This window comes from Podarcis raffonei, chromosome 6, assembly GCF_027172205.1.
Source record: "Podarcis raffonei isolate rPodRaf1 chromosome 6, rPodRaf1.pri, whole genome shotgun sequence".
Lineage (NCBI taxonomy): Eukaryota > Metazoa > Chordata > Lepidosauria > Squamata > Lacertidae > Podarcis > Podarcis raffonei.
In genome coordinates this window covers 64102916-64119379 of record NC_070607.1, presented here as the reverse complement: position 1 = coordinate 64119379, position 16464 = coordinate 64102916, and the positions used below count along the sequence as shown (strand labels likewise).

General features: G+C 44.9%; 1 protein-coding gene and 1 non-coding gene across 2 annotated transcripts in view; both read left to right on the top strand.

Annotated features, from left to right (window-relative positions):
- Window positions 1-1109: 1109 nt before the first annotated feature.
- PPM1J (protein phosphatase, Mg2+/Mn2+ dependent 1J) overlaps window positions 1110-16464 on the top strand; it is a 30483-nt gene continuing 15128 nt past the window's right edge. Inside the window, exons 1-4 of the mRNA XM_053393506.1 lie at window positions 1110-1688; window positions 8846-8972; window positions 9518-9841; window positions 12591-12703. Of these exons, the coding sequence (XP_053249481.1) occupies window positions 1360-1688; window positions 8846-8972; window positions 9518-9841; window positions 12591-12703 (893 nt within the window). The 5' untranslated portion in view covers window positions 1110-1359. The remainder of the gene's footprint in view (window positions 1689-8845; window positions 8973-9517; window positions 9842-12590; window positions 12704-16464) is intronic.
- LOC128416789 (U6 spliceosomal RNA) lies at window positions 3470-3574 on the top strand. The gene has a single exon (XR_008331303.1). It is a non-coding gene; the product is annotated as a U6 spliceosomal RNA (small nuclear RNA).

Sequence of the window (16464 nt, the reverse complement as noted above, 5' to 3'; positions counted from 1 at the left end):
AATATTTGAGTCATTTTGTTTGGTCCAAAGCTAAACCTTTAGGAATAGTGAAAACCCAAGGTACTTCAGTGTCAAAAGAATGGTGTGCAAGTTCAGTTACATACAATGGAAGTTCAAGAAACAGAATCATAGAGTTCAAAACAAGATAGTGGAGCACTCCAAATCATTTGTCCATGTACAGTGGTACCTCGGGTTAAGTACTTAATTAGTTCCGGAGGTCTGTTCTTAACCTGAAACTATTCTTAACCTGAAGCACCACTTTAGCTAATGGGGCCTCCTACTGCTGCCGTGCCGCCGGAGCATGATTTCTGTTCTCATCCTGAAGCAAAGTTCTTAACCTGAAGCACTATTTCTGGGTTAGCGGAGTCTGTAACCTGAAGCGTATGTAACCTGAGGTACCACTGTACATGCACAAAAATAGTACTTGTAGAGAAAAGGCAACACATGGATAATGTATCCGTAGTTATAATCAATGTATATTCTCAGAAGCGACTATGCCTGTGACCTCACGAAGGGGCCCTGCACTTCTGAATTTGCTGCCACGCTACTGGCGCTCACCTTATTGAAAACTGAGGCAACAAAGGGCTTAGGGCAATTGGATTTGGTAGGCTGCAATAGTACACTGGCTTGTCCGACACAAAAAGGGAATCTTTTTGTAGCACCTCAGAGACCAGCAGCATTTCCCCCCCACATTCCTTGCATTTTTATATCACCCTCTAAATTGAGCTCAGGCCCTTACACTACAAAAACCTAAAGCAGTATAAAAGGTAAAGGTAAAGGGACCCCGATCATTAGGTTCAGTCACGGACGACTCTGGGGTTGCAGTATACATATGATCATATAGACATCACTTTCCCCTTAAAATAACTGTGGATTGCCTGAAGATCATCGATGCTGTGTGCACGAATGTAGCAGCAACGAGAGCCCGCAAACATTTGGTCCACTAAATCTCAGTCCACACAATAAGAAGCCAACGAGGGGCAGCCACTTTGCGGCGGGCGAGGCTCTCCAAAGCAGCCGGGTGGGGGGGAAAGGGCGCGCGCAAAAGGGACTCCTCCGAGGTGAGGTGCTAAGGAGTAGCTTTCGCCCCAGAGGCCACTGGGGTGGGGAGGACACCGAAGGACGGGGCTCTGAAGACGCCCGCGAAAGGGAGGCCCTCGCTCGGCTCGGGGCGCTCCGAGAGGATGCTGGAAGCTGGTTGGGGAGGGGGAAGGTGCTCGCTCGGAGATTCCCTGACTTGGCGGCGGAGCTGCAGCCCGAGCCGAGCGGGCGGAGGCGGAGGAGGGGAGCGGAGCCAGGCAGCGCGCCTCCCTCTCCCGCCTCCCCGAGCCCGCGGCGCCCGGCAGCGGCTCCTGCAGCATGTTGGGCAGGGTGCGCTCCGCGATGGCGCAACTCGTCGGGGGCCTGGGGGGCGGAGGAAGCCCCTCGAGCCCGCCGCCCGTCTCGGCCTCCTCCGGCTCGGCGGCGCCTCCGCCCCCTCCGCCGCCCGCTGCCCCCGGGCCCAGCTCCAGCGCCGCCGCCACCAGCACCGGTCCCTGCCGGGAACCGCCCCGAAGCAGCTTCTCCAGACCGGCTTTCCTACAGCTCACGCCCGAGGAGCTTCTGCGGGCGGATGACCACACGGGCCGAGCCGTCCAGAGCCCCCGCGAGAGCCGCCGCCGCCTGCCTTGGAGCACCGGCTACGCCGAGTAGGAGAGGGCGAGCGAGAGGGGAGGGCAGGCGGGGAGAGGGCTGCTTCGCGGGACCGCTGGGAAGCATACCCCACCCAAGAGATTATTATTTTTAAGTGGGGGGGGGTGCGTGCTTGTGAGTCTTGTAGTTATGTCTGTCTGTCTCTCCCTCTCTGCCCTCCGCAATCTCGGGCGTGTAGCGGGTGGTAAAGTGTCTCTGAGCATGTTCAGACAACTTTGGGATTTAAAGATAAGGGCTTTCAGAGCCAAGGCGAGCTTACTGTCTATGTATGGTTCGGAAAGCGATCCTCCAGCTACAGGGGCAGTCTACCACTGAATACCTGTTGGTGAGGGCGTGTTTTTTCTACCACAGTAGGGGCGCACGTGGTGCTTGCGGGCTTCCCGCATGCATCAAGATGGTCCTTGTGGAATAAGGATTCAGCACCAGAGCCCCTCCTATAATCTAATCTTTAACGTCGAGGTAGATTCCAGCCTTTCTTAATCATTCTAGCCATAGCTCCCTTAGTATGAGGGTGTCGAGAAGGGAGGGTGTATTCACGTGTAGATGAGGTAACGCGATGAGACTCGGGCTCTGGCCTTTCCAATCGGCTGATCAGTTGATACTGGCCCTTTCCTCAAACGCGATCAACCGCACCCCACATCCCCCACTCTTGCGCCGTGGGTTTTCGTGCAGCTGCGCCGCTCACCCTCTTGCAAGTTAGCCTGGCGCGCCCCGCTCTCTGAGGACTTGTGAGCTCAGGTAAACGGTCAGGTGGAGAAGCCCCGTCGCGTAGCCAGTCAGCTGTCCAAGATGCTTAACTCACCTTGGACGGTCTGAGGATGCTCTGCGGCCGCTCATGGAGAAGACGGGGCGGGGCTATGGGGCTGGGAGTAGTTCTTTAAGCTAACCAAGCCTAGTAGGGTGTTCTGTGTCCGGTTTCGCAGAGGACAGTCTTCGTTTGGTGGGCAGTGAAGAAGAGAAAGAAGATACAGAGGAGAAGGGAGGGTGTTTGAAGTTGCCCATCACCAGGAGAGTAGACAGAGCAGGCATACAGGTTAGCTCCTCGCTGTGCTTAAATTGTAGCAATTATTTTTAAAGTTTGTGTTTAGTTATATGCAACAACACATGCAAATTTTCTGCAGTTTTTATCCAGTATGTTTCTTCTTTTTGGGTGATGTGCAGGAGGGAAAACGTGGAACACTGCCTGTGTATCTATTTTCCGCTTCTGCTGTTAAAGGCATATTGAGACTGTTACCTGTTTACATGCAACCTGATCCTTATGAGGAAGTGAGCTCAGCTGTGTACAGCAGAGCTTTCCAAACTGTGTCGCGACACATTAGTGTGTCAGCTGCAGTGTGTAAGTGTTGCACAAATTCTTCCACGCTCCTCCCAGGGCTGGAAAGGTGTTAGTTTCACCCCCGGCTTGCTAGTCAAACTGATTAACTGTGTCGTGAAATGAAGCATGTTTAAAAAGTGTGTCACCAACATGAAAAGTTTGGAAAGCTCTGGTGCACAGTGACATTTTTATGTTCTAGGAACTGTGCATAGGCTTGCTGTGGGAGAATCTGTCTCTCTTGAATGATTTACATTAGGTGCAGCTGAGAGTCCAGGAAAGGCTTGAGTTCTTTGCCGCCTTCTTTAAAGGTAAGGCAGGCAGGTGTTGGATTAGTTGCTGGGAGAGGTCAGTGATGCTATCAGACTGAGTCTCCTAACCTTCTTTTCTTCAGAAAGTTTGTAAATGATCATTTCTTGCAACAACACCCACCCACCAAAATTTGTCATTACAAATGGACAGCTCCTGTCTTTTTCTTCAGCTTTGTTCATAATAAATACAATATAGAGAAGATTAGTATAGCTCGTGAGGGAGGATGACCTTCGAATTCATGAAATATTCCAGATTTTGCCATATACAAGATGATTAAACACTGAAAATCAGGATCTCTTGGGGTCAAGCCATCATGAGTTTAAAAATAAAGCTCTCCATGTTCCACAGTCCCCATCAAATTACCATCCCCACTTTGCTACTGTTAAAGGAAAAACAGACATTTTAAATGCAGTCTTGCATTTCATGTTAACCCACTTTTGGCTCTCATGCACACCCACACAAGCAGCTCTCTTGTCCTTGCAGTTGGAAGAAAAAGCTTGAAAATATGGCTAAATGTATTTTTGGAGAGAATCCAGAACATACAAAAATAGCAAACTACTTTAACAGAAAATACACCCTCTGATGTCTGGGGCTTGTGTGGGTGAATTTTTAATTTTTATTCTCACTAAGATCACCACACATTATTCTGAACAGGTTCCTGTGGATAGGAATTCAGCAGCTAAAGCTTTTATGGGGTATAGCAAGATGCAGTATTTGGGGAAATTTGGCATCTAGCTGGTGAAATACAGGAGTTTGGACAGACAAAGGTGCTCATGCTTGTTTTAGCTGGGTCTCTTTTTTAAAAAACATATGATTCATAAGGTTTATATAACAAAACACTGAAACTGCATAAAAGAGAGCTTTTATTCCTTCCCTCTTTTATTCTATTTTTATTCCTATGTACATTTCACATATCTACATAAAATTATAGTTTCGGTTTCCAGTAAGTGAAACGTTCCACTTTTCATAAAAGTGGATGACTCCTTGCCGCTCTGTCCCTGACCTTAGCTTGCCTTTGTTTGGCAGGAAAACACATCTTGGTTATAAGAAGGTTACTAGGGCTCAGCCCTGAGATAATGATACAGGTTCTAAAAATAATTATCTAGATAGGGGAGGTGCCCTTTGCTGATCTGGTTTTCTTTTCTTTCTGAACTTTTTATTTAGGGAAGGAGAGACCTTGACCATTGTTGTCAATTGAACACTTGGAACTGTTTCCTCTGGAGAAGCCCCATTAAAATTACTGGTTACTCTCAAAGTTGCAGGTTGTGTTTATGCAGTGAATATTTACTTAGATAAATGCTGCTGAATTCAGTAGGGCTTATTCTCAACTAAGCATACATAGGATCTCAGCCTGAGGCATAAGTGCACTTTAATGGAAGGCTGGATTAAAATATGCTTCAAAGTAAAAGTGTTTAAAACAGGGGTATTTGGCTGTAAATGGAAACATATATTTGTAGCTGTGTGGAAACTGTCTGGGCATTACCATTTGCAGGATTTGGAACTTCCTAGATGAAAGTGGTATATAAATGTAATAATTAATAATAATAAAAACCACCATCTTCTAACAGTTGCACATAACTGTTGTACATCGCTTCAGGATGCCTCATGAGAAGCGATTCAGAAATAAAATAAATAAGAAGTAAACAAATAACCAGGACTGACTCAAGGCATTTTGCTGCTTGAGGCAGAGGGCAAGGTGGCAAATCCCTCCATTCAATGCCCAAAACTGACTGGACTTCAACACTGGCAATGGGATGATTTCCTCCAGGGCACTTGAGGGCAGCAGGCTTGTTTAGGATGTGTGTGATAGGCCTGGGGAACATTTAGGTCTAATGTCAAACAGTGAGGAATAGCCACAGTGTTCTGGAGGAATAGCTGGGTGTGGGAAGGCTGCCATTGCTGCCCACGGCACCTGCCATCTGGGATTAGTGCCTCTCTCTGCACATAACTGTCCAATGGTGCCATGGCCCTGCTCAAAATGAGCCAACCTAATCCACTAATGCCTGTTTGTTTTACAGTGGTACCTCGGGTTAAGAACTTTGCTTCAGGATCAGAACAGAAATCGTGCTCTGGCGGTGCAGCAGCAGCAGGAGGAGGCTCCATTAGCTAAAGTGGAGCCTCAGGTTAAGAACAGTTTCAGGTTAAGAACGAACCTCCAGAACGAATTAAGTTCTTAACCCGAGGTACCACTGTACATACTTTCATCATGCATTGCTGGAGAATGTAGAAAGTTAAGGTTCTTTTAAGGGTAGAAATGTACCAAAGGACCACTTCATAGGTAACAAATTGTAAGAAACACAAATCTGGGTTTGATTCCCGCTTTCTTAAGAATCTTACCCATATAATGAACATGTTTGTTGCAGTTATGCTTTATCATTTGTAGATGCACATTTCTTTGTAATGTCTGAAGCTGCCCACAAATCTGTGAAGGCTGAGCTAAAACTCAACGCACTTGGGTGACATTATTTCTGAGAAGGAGTCTAGGTGTGCCATGTAAGCTGCAGTCTAAACTATGACTACTCAGAAGTACGTCCCATTGAATGCAGTGGGAGCTGCTTGCAGATAAGTGAGGTCAGGATTGCAGCTGTAGTCTTTATGGGATAACAGTAAGTTGAATCACATGATATGCACCAAATCACAGCACTGCCAAATTTCAAGCAGCATCTGCAGCAGTTTTTCTTACCCAGATATCAGGGATAATTTTGATTCAGTTCACAATTGGAGGACTTGCTTAATTCCCGCTTTCCCAAAACAAGACATGAACGGAAACAGCCCTCTTTTGAAATTCGCACTTCTCCAAATTTTGCTATGCAAGTTTGTCAGCCATGTAATGTGTATAAAAATATATATGCTAGTGCAATGTGTGCATAGAAATGCATATATTAGTGAAAAATAACGTACGAAAATGCATCATATTAGGAGAAACAGTTTTGCAAGATTTGATGTATTTGCCCATCCCTGCCCTTGACAGTGGCAAACAGCAGGGAACTCCCAGGAGAAGCTTTTCACAGCTTGGAAGTGATCTATCTCCAGCTTCAGGAGTTTGCTGTCTTGCAGTGGGGCCTGTACCAGCTGGCCCTGCTCCTGCCATTGTGTTCCTGCCCCCTGCTCTCGTTGGGGGAAGCTATCCAAACTCATGCAGTATCTCTGTGGGCTGGCATCCTAATCACCTCACTGGTAGATAATTTCCCAATGTGTGGCGGCATGATGGTGGGGGCAAAGCCAGCCAGGATAAGCCCACTCTCCCCCTCCATAATTGAAAGGAACTATTTTTTCCTGATGATTACAGCAGATCCACAGGCCAGTTGAAAAGTTGACAACCCCACTAGTTGTATGTCATGGACAAGCAGATATATGACAACTGAGCTGGATTTAGCCTGCAGGCAAAGAACACACCACCAGGATCCGTATGGTGATACCTGGAGCAGGTTCTGTGTGCTCCACTTCCTTCTCATTTTCTGAGGTACTATATATCTTCCAACTCTTCTTTCTGCTTCCTGCCTTTTCAGAAAAGCTTCAGGAGAAGGAGGCATTGTCTTAAAATATATTTAAGCAGATAAGCTATGGTCTGAAGGCACATGAAACACAGGCAGAGCATCTTTGCTAAAACAGGGGACTGAACTATGTGGGACACCATGTATATTAGTTTGATGGCAGGATATAAATGTATGAAATACATGATTTTCTTAATTATTTATTTTTGCTTTCTGTGTGTGGTTGGGCATTTGCAGTTTAGAATGATGACACTCCTTCAGTTTGTTTGTACTTCTAGTTCTTTTATGTGTTTAAAAATACATTGTTGCTTCAGAGGCACGTGGAGGGTTTTGCTAACCTCTTAGCTCTGGGAAAGTGTACGTGAGAGGAAGTTTGAGAGTTTTCAAGCTCTCAGACTCTGTTCAACCACACTCCTCAAACGTCGACCCATTTTTGCTCTGCAAACAGAATTTCTGCATGCTCTTGTCCAGGGAACGTTTCCTGTTTTATATTTCTACAATGTCCTCCCACAAAGATGGGTTGTTGTTTTTTTGCAACTGACGTTAGTATTGCCCTCATTTCTGTAGCCAGCACAAGGAAAAACTGAGAGATACCGCTTAACAACCGATGGGAAAGGTGAGGGATGAGGATGATTGCCATTGGTGGCAATCTCTTCTCTTTCACAGAGGGAGTAAACAACCAAGTGCTCTGAACTGATCCAAGGTTTCCAGAGTGCCTGCAGTAATAAAGAGCACTCAGGAAACATCAGCCCCAGATGAGAGCTCTTGACTGCCTACTTTCCCCATGGAGGAGGAAAGAAAACTGCTACCAACAGGTTCTGCCCAAATGGTTTCCCTCACTATTATTTTATTTTATTTTATATACTGGACTTCATCAAAAGAGCTCAGGGAGGTTCACAAGGTAAAAATACAAAATAAAAGCACAAATAAGTAGTTGAAACAGAAGCAACGAAACAATAATACCCCCTTCCCACAAACACATTTAAATGGCTGTAGAATTTTAATCAGCCAAAGGCCTGATCAAAGAGGAGTGTTCTTACCTGGCACCTAAAATATATATAATGGAGGCACCAGATGAACCTCTCTGGGGAGAGCTTTCCAGAAACAGGGCATCACTACATAAAAGGCCCATTCTCCAGACTTCATGTGGAGGAGGCACACAAAGAAGGGCCTCAGATGATGAACACAAAGTCCAGGACAGTATATATGGGGAGAGATGATCTTTCAGGTATTGCGATCCTGAGCCGTCACTAGACTCTGAGCTGTTTTTCTTTCTTCCAAGGACAATGCTGCCACTGATGCTGCTACCAACATTTTTAGTGGCAGTGCTGGTGCATGGACCACTAGAAATGGCTTAGTGGACCTGTTGATGCCCACAGACCACCAGTTCAACAAGCACTAAAGAAACCAGCAAAGTGGGATAAGTGTACACACCACACAATTCCAGGGCCAGGTCTTAGGCAAGGAGGGTTACCCAGTCAGCAGACAGCATACTGTGCAATGTGTGAAGCTGTGACTACCAAATATGCCCTCTTTCAGATTGTCTTCCACTTTCCTGCAAGAATTGACATGGCACTAAGTCAAAAAAGCTCTTCTTCTTCTTCTTCTTCTTCTTCTTCTTCTTCTTCTTCTTCTTCTTCTTCTTCTTTTTCGGTGACTACTTGTAGCTGAGTAAGATTGTCTTCCATGAACACAGTCTTAACAGTGAGTCCATAAGTGACTGTAGAGACCAGTTCTGGATCCACACGTCCTTCCACAGTGGGGACACCGGTTTCTGGGCCAGAGTGGGTTTGCCAAATGTGCGTTCCTCTTAGCTCGTTTCTCCTTTTCGCACTGAGTTTGTGCTTCTTCAAAGTCCATGGCACCTTTGGTAAAGGCTGTTCTCCAGTTGGAGCGCTCGCAGGCCAGTGTTTCCCAGTTATCAGTGCTTATGTTACATTTTTTAATATTTGCTTTGAGAGCGCCTTGACGCTGGGAAAAGGAAGTTCACTAATCTAATCAAACACTGTCTCATTGCATCTTTCTTTCTGCCCAGGGTGATAAATGCTGGCAAGAGCCAACACAACGAGGATCAAGCATGCTGTGAGGCAGTGTATGTGGAAAAGAGACGGGCTGTGAGGAATAACCCAGCCCCCAAGGAAACCTCTGGAGATCTAGAAGGGGTGAGCAACACAATGGCTAGAGTTCCTTCTAAATGTTTGCTCTCAGTCCTATATCTACCTTCTTGATCCTGGTTTGAGGAGAGGAGAAAGTGATTTCAGTCACAGCTGATGTATTGACACAAGATGTTTGGAACTTCAGAAGTTCCCTTGAGATTTGTTCCATTCTCCCCTGCAGTATTTATTGTCAATGTTGTTGTAAAAGGAATGAGTGGCACATGAATTTGCCATACGTGCCCTTCAAGCTTTTTTACTCCATAGCCTTTTACACACAGATCCTTCCCTCCGTTTTTCATTCTCCAGTTGCATTGCAGTAGATCAGGAGTCCAGGAAGAGGATGTCCTCTAAGCCTCTAAATTTGCACATTGTGATTTAAGTTAACCAGTGGTGCAGAAGGAGCTGAATGTTGCTTCAACAATTAAAGTTTATGGAATCGTGTAGTGTTACTACCTCATTTCTTTTGGTTTTTAACATGTGTTTTGTTTCCTTCGGCTCTTCGGGGCAATTCTATCTTATATTTGATTTGATTTGTACCTCATTTCCTGCAGGGCACCAAAGGCCTGACTTTTTACTACTGGGGCTTGTTTGATGGGCATGCTGGAAGCGGAGCTGCAGTCATGGCATCCAAGCTGCTTCACTTCCAAATCCGTGACCAACTCCGAGACTTGGTGGACATCTTGCAAGACTCATCCCTTCCTCCAATCTGCCTAGAAGATGGTCCCAGGACAGTTCTAAGAGAACCAAACAGGGTTCCTCTGGCTGAGGAAGACGCTGAGGTCCCAAACAATGCCCTGCCACGCTTCCATATGGAAAAGGCCGTTTCCCATGAGAGTTTGGTGGTGGGAGCTATTGAGAATGCATTCAAGCAGATGGTGAGTGTGCTAGGAAAAAATGGGGGGTATGCTGGAGAAGAAGGTCTGATTCAATGCTATAAAAACATTTTAAAATATTTTGCTGGACAGAAGTGGAGTGCAATACATAGAAAACTGAGTTTGCACACGGGAGATTCCAGGTAAAGAATTCTGCTTGACCTTGAAACTGACCAAGTGACCTTGGGTGAATTATTCACTCCCGAATTTTCCTAAATCTCAGATTTAAATTAGAAAAGTATAGCTCTGATACCCAGCTGGAATCATTTGAGGTCACAAATGAAAGAAACCTAAATTAATTGTTTTGTGTGGGGTTTTTTTTTAAAAAAAACAACACAATTTTTGAGGAGCCCACACAGTGACAGACATGGTATAAAGTGCAAGCTGCAGACAGTTCTAGGATCTGGAATGTGTTCCATTCCTGCCTGGCTGTCCTCCATCCAGAATGTGGATTCACTTCCTTTTGCAGCCAAGATGCTGACAGGGCAACCCATGACTATTTTGGTCTGACAGGGTATTTGCTTACCCAGCTTTCAGATCATGAGTCTGCTCTGCTTGGCTGTTCCTCTGCAGCTCAGCCTTGCGAAGTTAAGGCCCCCAGGCTCCATTGCTGCAGCACAGGAAGTAACAGAGTCAGAAGCTGCCTACACTATAAGCATATAATTTTTCATGGCTTCCCACATGACAAACTGGGTGTAGGTGTGGGGCCTGAGAAGTCGAATAGTGATCCCCAGACCTTCAGTGCACAGAGTAAATGTGCTGTTGCTACTGTTTCACCTCCACTTTTAAAATAAGTTAGCAATAGAAGCATGTAAATCTGCACTATAGAGATAATTTGTCCATCAGTGTTGTCTACACTGTCTGGTAGCAGCTTTCCAGGGTTTCAGACTTGGTACATTCCGGGTTCTACCTAGAGATGCCAGGAATTGAACATGGGACCTTCAGCATGAAATACAGATGTTCTATCAATGAGCTACAGCCCTTTCCCAAATGCCTTTAAAAATATTTACAAGTCTCTCCACCACATTCCTTTCTACCTTGCTGTAATAATTAATCATGTAAACACTATTGTTCCTTTTAATAGTCATTGTAAACAATACCTGCAGGATAGCTCAGTTGGTAGAGTATCAGACTCCTAATCTTAGGGTTATGGGTTCAAGCCCCATGTAGGGTAAAAGGATTCCTGCATTGCAGGGGATCAGACTAGATGACTCTTGTGGTCCCTTACAATGCTACAGTTCTTTGATTCTAATAACGAGGAAGTGAATAGCCCTACTGAACTGAGTGTGTGTGTGTGTATTCCCTGATCCTATCTTGGAGAAGTGCCCAGTGCATTCTGGGATTGATGTGTGGGCAGAAACTTCCTCAACAATGTTCACACACCATGATATTGACATCTTGTGATGAGAAGCCACCACACACAAACAAATTGCATCATTGGAACAGCATACAGTCCTTTGCAAGATTGCATATTAAAGCCATGCAAACTCAGATAAGGGAGCTACTTTAGGAGAAGATGGATGCACTGTTGCTGAAAAGCAAATATGTTCTGCCGGATTCCTAACTGCCGGTGACCTTGGGAGCAAAGGGAAGGGAAGTTTCTACAGATTTTTGTTGGTTTCATGGAGAAGGAGAAGGAGGAGGAGGAGGAGGACAGGTGTAACCCTCCCTCTTAATGTATTGCAGCCCCAATCTCATTCTTTTTCCTTTCTGTGGCAGCTATTTTTTTTTTAAAAAATGCATGTTAATTATTTGCATGCAGTTAAAATCCTCCTAGCTTGGTCTAAATTGGAAGAGGAAGGGAAGGACTAAAGGTCTAAAACAGCTTAGGAAAAATAGGCATTGATTGCCTTTAAAAGCAGATTAGGAGTTAATGTGGTTCCATTAGTAAAATAAGGAATGAGTCTGAGGGTTCTGCTGTTCTCCTTGACCCAAGAGGAAACCAAATGCTGTGAAGCCAATTTCAGAGATTTAGTAAGTTTAAAAGATAACCTCAAGTGAGTAGATCCATACACCAGAGTATAGAAATATCAGTATTATTATGTCAAGTATGTATTTATCTGCAAATGCTTCCCCATTCCTACCTAGGTAAGTGGGGATTGGAAAAATGTCTGCATTTTTTAAAGGGAAATGCTTCAATTTATACACACCCTTTAGAACAGAAGCAATACATGTCTATTTTGTTCTTGACTGAGGTATATGCGCTTCCCAAGAAACATGTTGGAAGTGCAGGTACCTATGTGGGAAGCTATTTGTGAGAGCGACAAAGTGGTGAGTGGGAAAGAATGAATCACTCTCTGCTCCTGATTGCTGCTTCCCCCACATGGCTTTTCCACATCTTAAAACAGATCATTGGGCTTCCTACCATTGCATGCATTTACACTTTGTGTAACATTTGGACCCAACTGCAAAAAATCTTGTAAGGAGCAGCTTGTATTGGCAGGGCACTGGGAGCTACCAGAGCTTTAATGTTAAAGCATTGAGGCAGCTTGGGTGATTGCTGTAAAAGATAATCCTAATTCAGGGATGGAGGACCTGCACTTGGGTTTTGTTGTTGGACCACATCAGCATGAGCTGCCATGGACCAATGGCCAAGGCCAGTGGGATTTTGGAGTCCAACAACATCTGGAGAGCCAAAGGTTTCCCCACCCCTGTCCACCTTGATGCATGTGTGTGCTTCCTGTCTTGTTGTGCTGCACCTCTCTTCAGAGAACTGCCTTCCACAAGTGAGTCTTTTCTTCTGTCTCCCCAGGACATTCAGATCGAGCAGGAACGGGTGGCTCGGCATGCATCAGGAGGCTGCTGTGCCCTGGCTGCGGTTTATCTCCTGGGGAAGTTCTACGTGGCCAATGCAGGTGACAGTAGGTAGGAGAGAGACGAGGGCGGGAAAGGCTACTCTGCTGCTTGCTGGGTCATGGCAGCCCAAGCCATGTCACCAGGAGAAGGATAAGATTCCTTGAGTGCCTAGTGGAAGTGAACCGAAGTCATTCCCAGCCATAGTTGCCCGTTGGTTACGGAATGGAATGCCCTCATGTAAGCAAATGAGCTTGGAAAGGTCATATGAGAGCCCAGGAGAAATATGTCTTTCAGGAGTGTTAGAGAGAAAGCCACTTACCCACCAAAGTTTATCTAGAAATATGCGCCCCTCCAGGTGCTTGCCTACGCCCTATGGTGGAGGCAGTAAAATACATAGGGTGGCACTAGGAAAGGAATAATATTCCCTGGCCTTTACGTAGTCATTATCTGAGTTACCAAACCACTTTGATGCCAAAAGGTGTTTGTACAACCCGCACCAAGCGCCTGCATTTTTTAAAAAAGATAATTTTGTTTTTCAAAAACTTAGCTTTTGAAAAATCATATATTGCCTGGTTGCTCCCATTAGTACCCAGCTGCTGATACTGTGAGGCCAAAGGTCCCATTTGGACCAGCCCATATCATTAAAAGAAAAGATTGGCCACACCAACTTTTACACTTTGAGCACACCCATTTTCACAAGTTGCCCTTGAAGGATGGACCATGAGTCAATGAAGCCTCAGTGTGGAAAAGGCTGTTCATCCTTTCTATACATAATAGAGGTGGGGGAACAAAATTGGGACTGCCAGCCCTGCTTGTGGTCTGCCTGTGTTTTCAGCAGGTATAATAGCATTAGGTATAGGGCTAACAAGTGTTTCCCCATTTTCCTCCCCACAGATGCAGGCTTTACTGTACAAGGGGAAGGGGGGAAGGGGTGCTGTGTCTTAGGCATGGAAAAATCAATGTTTGTTGATGCGTTCCAAAAAAATGTTTTTACTGCTTGTCTCTTTACCTTGGCCTTGCAGCAGCAATTTTAAAATAAATTTCTCTTTGATAATCAGGACATTCATCTAGTACTAATGCCAAATATGAAAACAGCTATATTTCAATGAGTAACTGTTTTCTTTATTTTTAACCCAAACTCTTTAGTAAACGTTGAAAATAAATGAAAGTATTTTGAGAGTACCAGCATCTGACAGATGCTTTTCATAGATTTAAAGCAAAAAACTAATATCTGATATTTTTTGGCCAAACACCCCCCCCCCCAGATTGTTGAAATCCTGCTCAAAATGCCCTTCTTTCACCTTTGGGTCACTGACACCCTTGTATCTCAGGTCTTATTGATTTTAGCATGCGAAGAGGGAAAGACAATATTAGAGGAGTCACCTCTCTCCCCCGCCCCCTTTAAGGCCATGCTGTACCTTTTGTTTGCATTTTCTGAGTCTTTTTATAGTCTCCTTTCAATCCTAATCAGTATGAGGAATAGGCTTTAGTGTGCAACAACCATTCTGTTATGTAGATTCCATCCTGATGAATGTGGGTGTGTTTTGAAACTGTTTTTGTCAATCTGTGGTCACTTTGGTAGGAAATTAGGTTAGAGAACAGGAGGTTTGCTGATGGTACCTATAAACTGCAAGGAAGCCATTCTCAAAGTCATAACCAGCTTGGATGCATGGTGTGTGTGTGGGGGGGAGTGTAATCAGCGAGATATTGTATTGTAATCCAAGTGTGGAGTTGTCTGGGTATATCTACGTTACAAACTTTCATTGGCAGTATACCAGTTTAGTAGAATCCTGAGAATGCAGTTTGGAGAAGGTGATGATTCTCCAATAGAGATTCTTAGCTCTTCTTCCTTACTGAACTGTAGTTTAGGGAGAATAGCCCCCATCATTCACAGGAAAAGGGTTCCATGAGTAGAATAGGCAGTGAGGCTGCATTTGTGGCCCTACTCCCAACACTGTGAGTATTCCTGGAACCAGCCCCAACATCTTGGCACTGGTGGGAATGTCTGAAGAGGAGGAGCCTATGCGCACAGAGTTCCATCTGCATAGGCTTCCACATGATCTGGAACCACAATTGTGTAGCACCCCCAATTTCATGGAGGCCAATGTGCGCACATTTTCCCTTTCAGGGGCATGGCAAAGATACCATACAACATTGGGGCAGGGACAGCAGTAGATAATACATAAAGTAGGCTAAGGAATAGTTGCTAGGCCACTTTTAGACTATAGAGCAGTGTAGATGTCTCCAGTTAATCTATAGTTGATACAGTGTCCATGGTTACAATTGCTGTTAGTGATTCATTTCTAAACGTGGAATACCCTTACTTTCTTGGTGTGTCATCTTTGACTTTTTTCTCATCAAATATCTTTTTGTTGCCTTAAGAACCTTTGGAATATAGATGAATGAAAGTGAAACAAGGATGCCAATTAGGGCAAGGGCTCCCAAACAAGGGGAACTGATTGCAGGTTGTTGTTGTTGTTGTTGTTGTTGTTGTTGTTGTTGTTGTTGTTGTTGTGTTTGAGTTGGCAAGTATTGGTTTTGTTTTCCCCACTGAGTCTTCTGCTTGTTCTGTTCCTCATTCTGATTTCTCTGTCGGTCTTCTTTGTGGTTTTGCATGCTCTGCTCTGTGCATGTTGAAAAAAACCAAGTAGGAAACAATGAATGGATAAAAAGATAGGAAGGGCAAATTTGTTGGTAATGTTTCGTATGCATCAGTTGGGAGCTCTGAGCATGTGTCTGTGGCACATCCTCTCTATCACTGTTGCAGACAAATGCAAGTTTTTCATCAAACCAGAATAATTATTTAAATATGTCATAGTCCATTCTTTAGTGCAGCAGAACCGGGATCCTGATGCAAGACTTAGACAAAATTAGAACTGCCACTGGAGGCTTTGGGAGTTAAGCACAGTTGTTGCCTACCATTGCAGTTCAGTTGAATTTTGTGTCTTCTTTTGTTCATAAAACCTTTTTTGTTTGAAAACAGCAGCACTCTGTTGCTGTTTTCAAACACAAAAAAATTGAGCACTCTTGCTCAATCTCAGTATGTTAGCAATCAATAGTGTTGGCTGGAGTGAGAATTGTGCATATTCAAATTTATGTATTGAGCACTTTGTATCTTATGGTTTTGTTGATGGTTACCGATTATGTTGGCCATGCTTTTCTTCTCATGATCACCCTTCATTCTTTCTGCTGTTTTCTAGATTGATTTTTCCTAATGCTCTGCTTCCTTTCATCATGTGTTTGTGTTGTCCAATGTCCCACTGTTCAGGGCTGGCCCACCCATGAAACAAGGTGAGGCAACCACCTTGGGCAGCAGGATCCACAGGGGCAGTGGGCCTTGGAGGGCTAAATCGGCCAGGATGCCCCGCCAGGAACCTGCTGGACTTAGGCAATCATGCCAAGAACATCCCAGGCCTTCCAGTCAACCGGGGACTTCTGCCCCGGACTACAGACAAGCTCTGCAGAGCCTGCTGATCGGAGTTGTACTCCAAAATATCTGGAAGGCATCAGGTTCGGGAAGGCTCTAATCCATTTTACAGAGAGGTTTTTTTGAAGTGGGAGACAAATCCCAAATACCTGTGCCTGCAACTTCCTGTACAGACAGAGAATTACTGGTACTGGGCTGAAATGTGACACTTGTGTTCAGATCTCTTCTCCATGGACCTCACTGAATGGCCTTGTGTAAGACAAGGCCTTTAGATTTAACCTTCCTTACGAAATAAGGAGCTACAGTAATCCTTAGAACACAGCAGGAATGAATTCTGCCTCTTTAGATTGAAAGGGGTGCAGCGAGCTAGAGGATTCTCTCTTCCTCCAATTGTGGTAGCGCA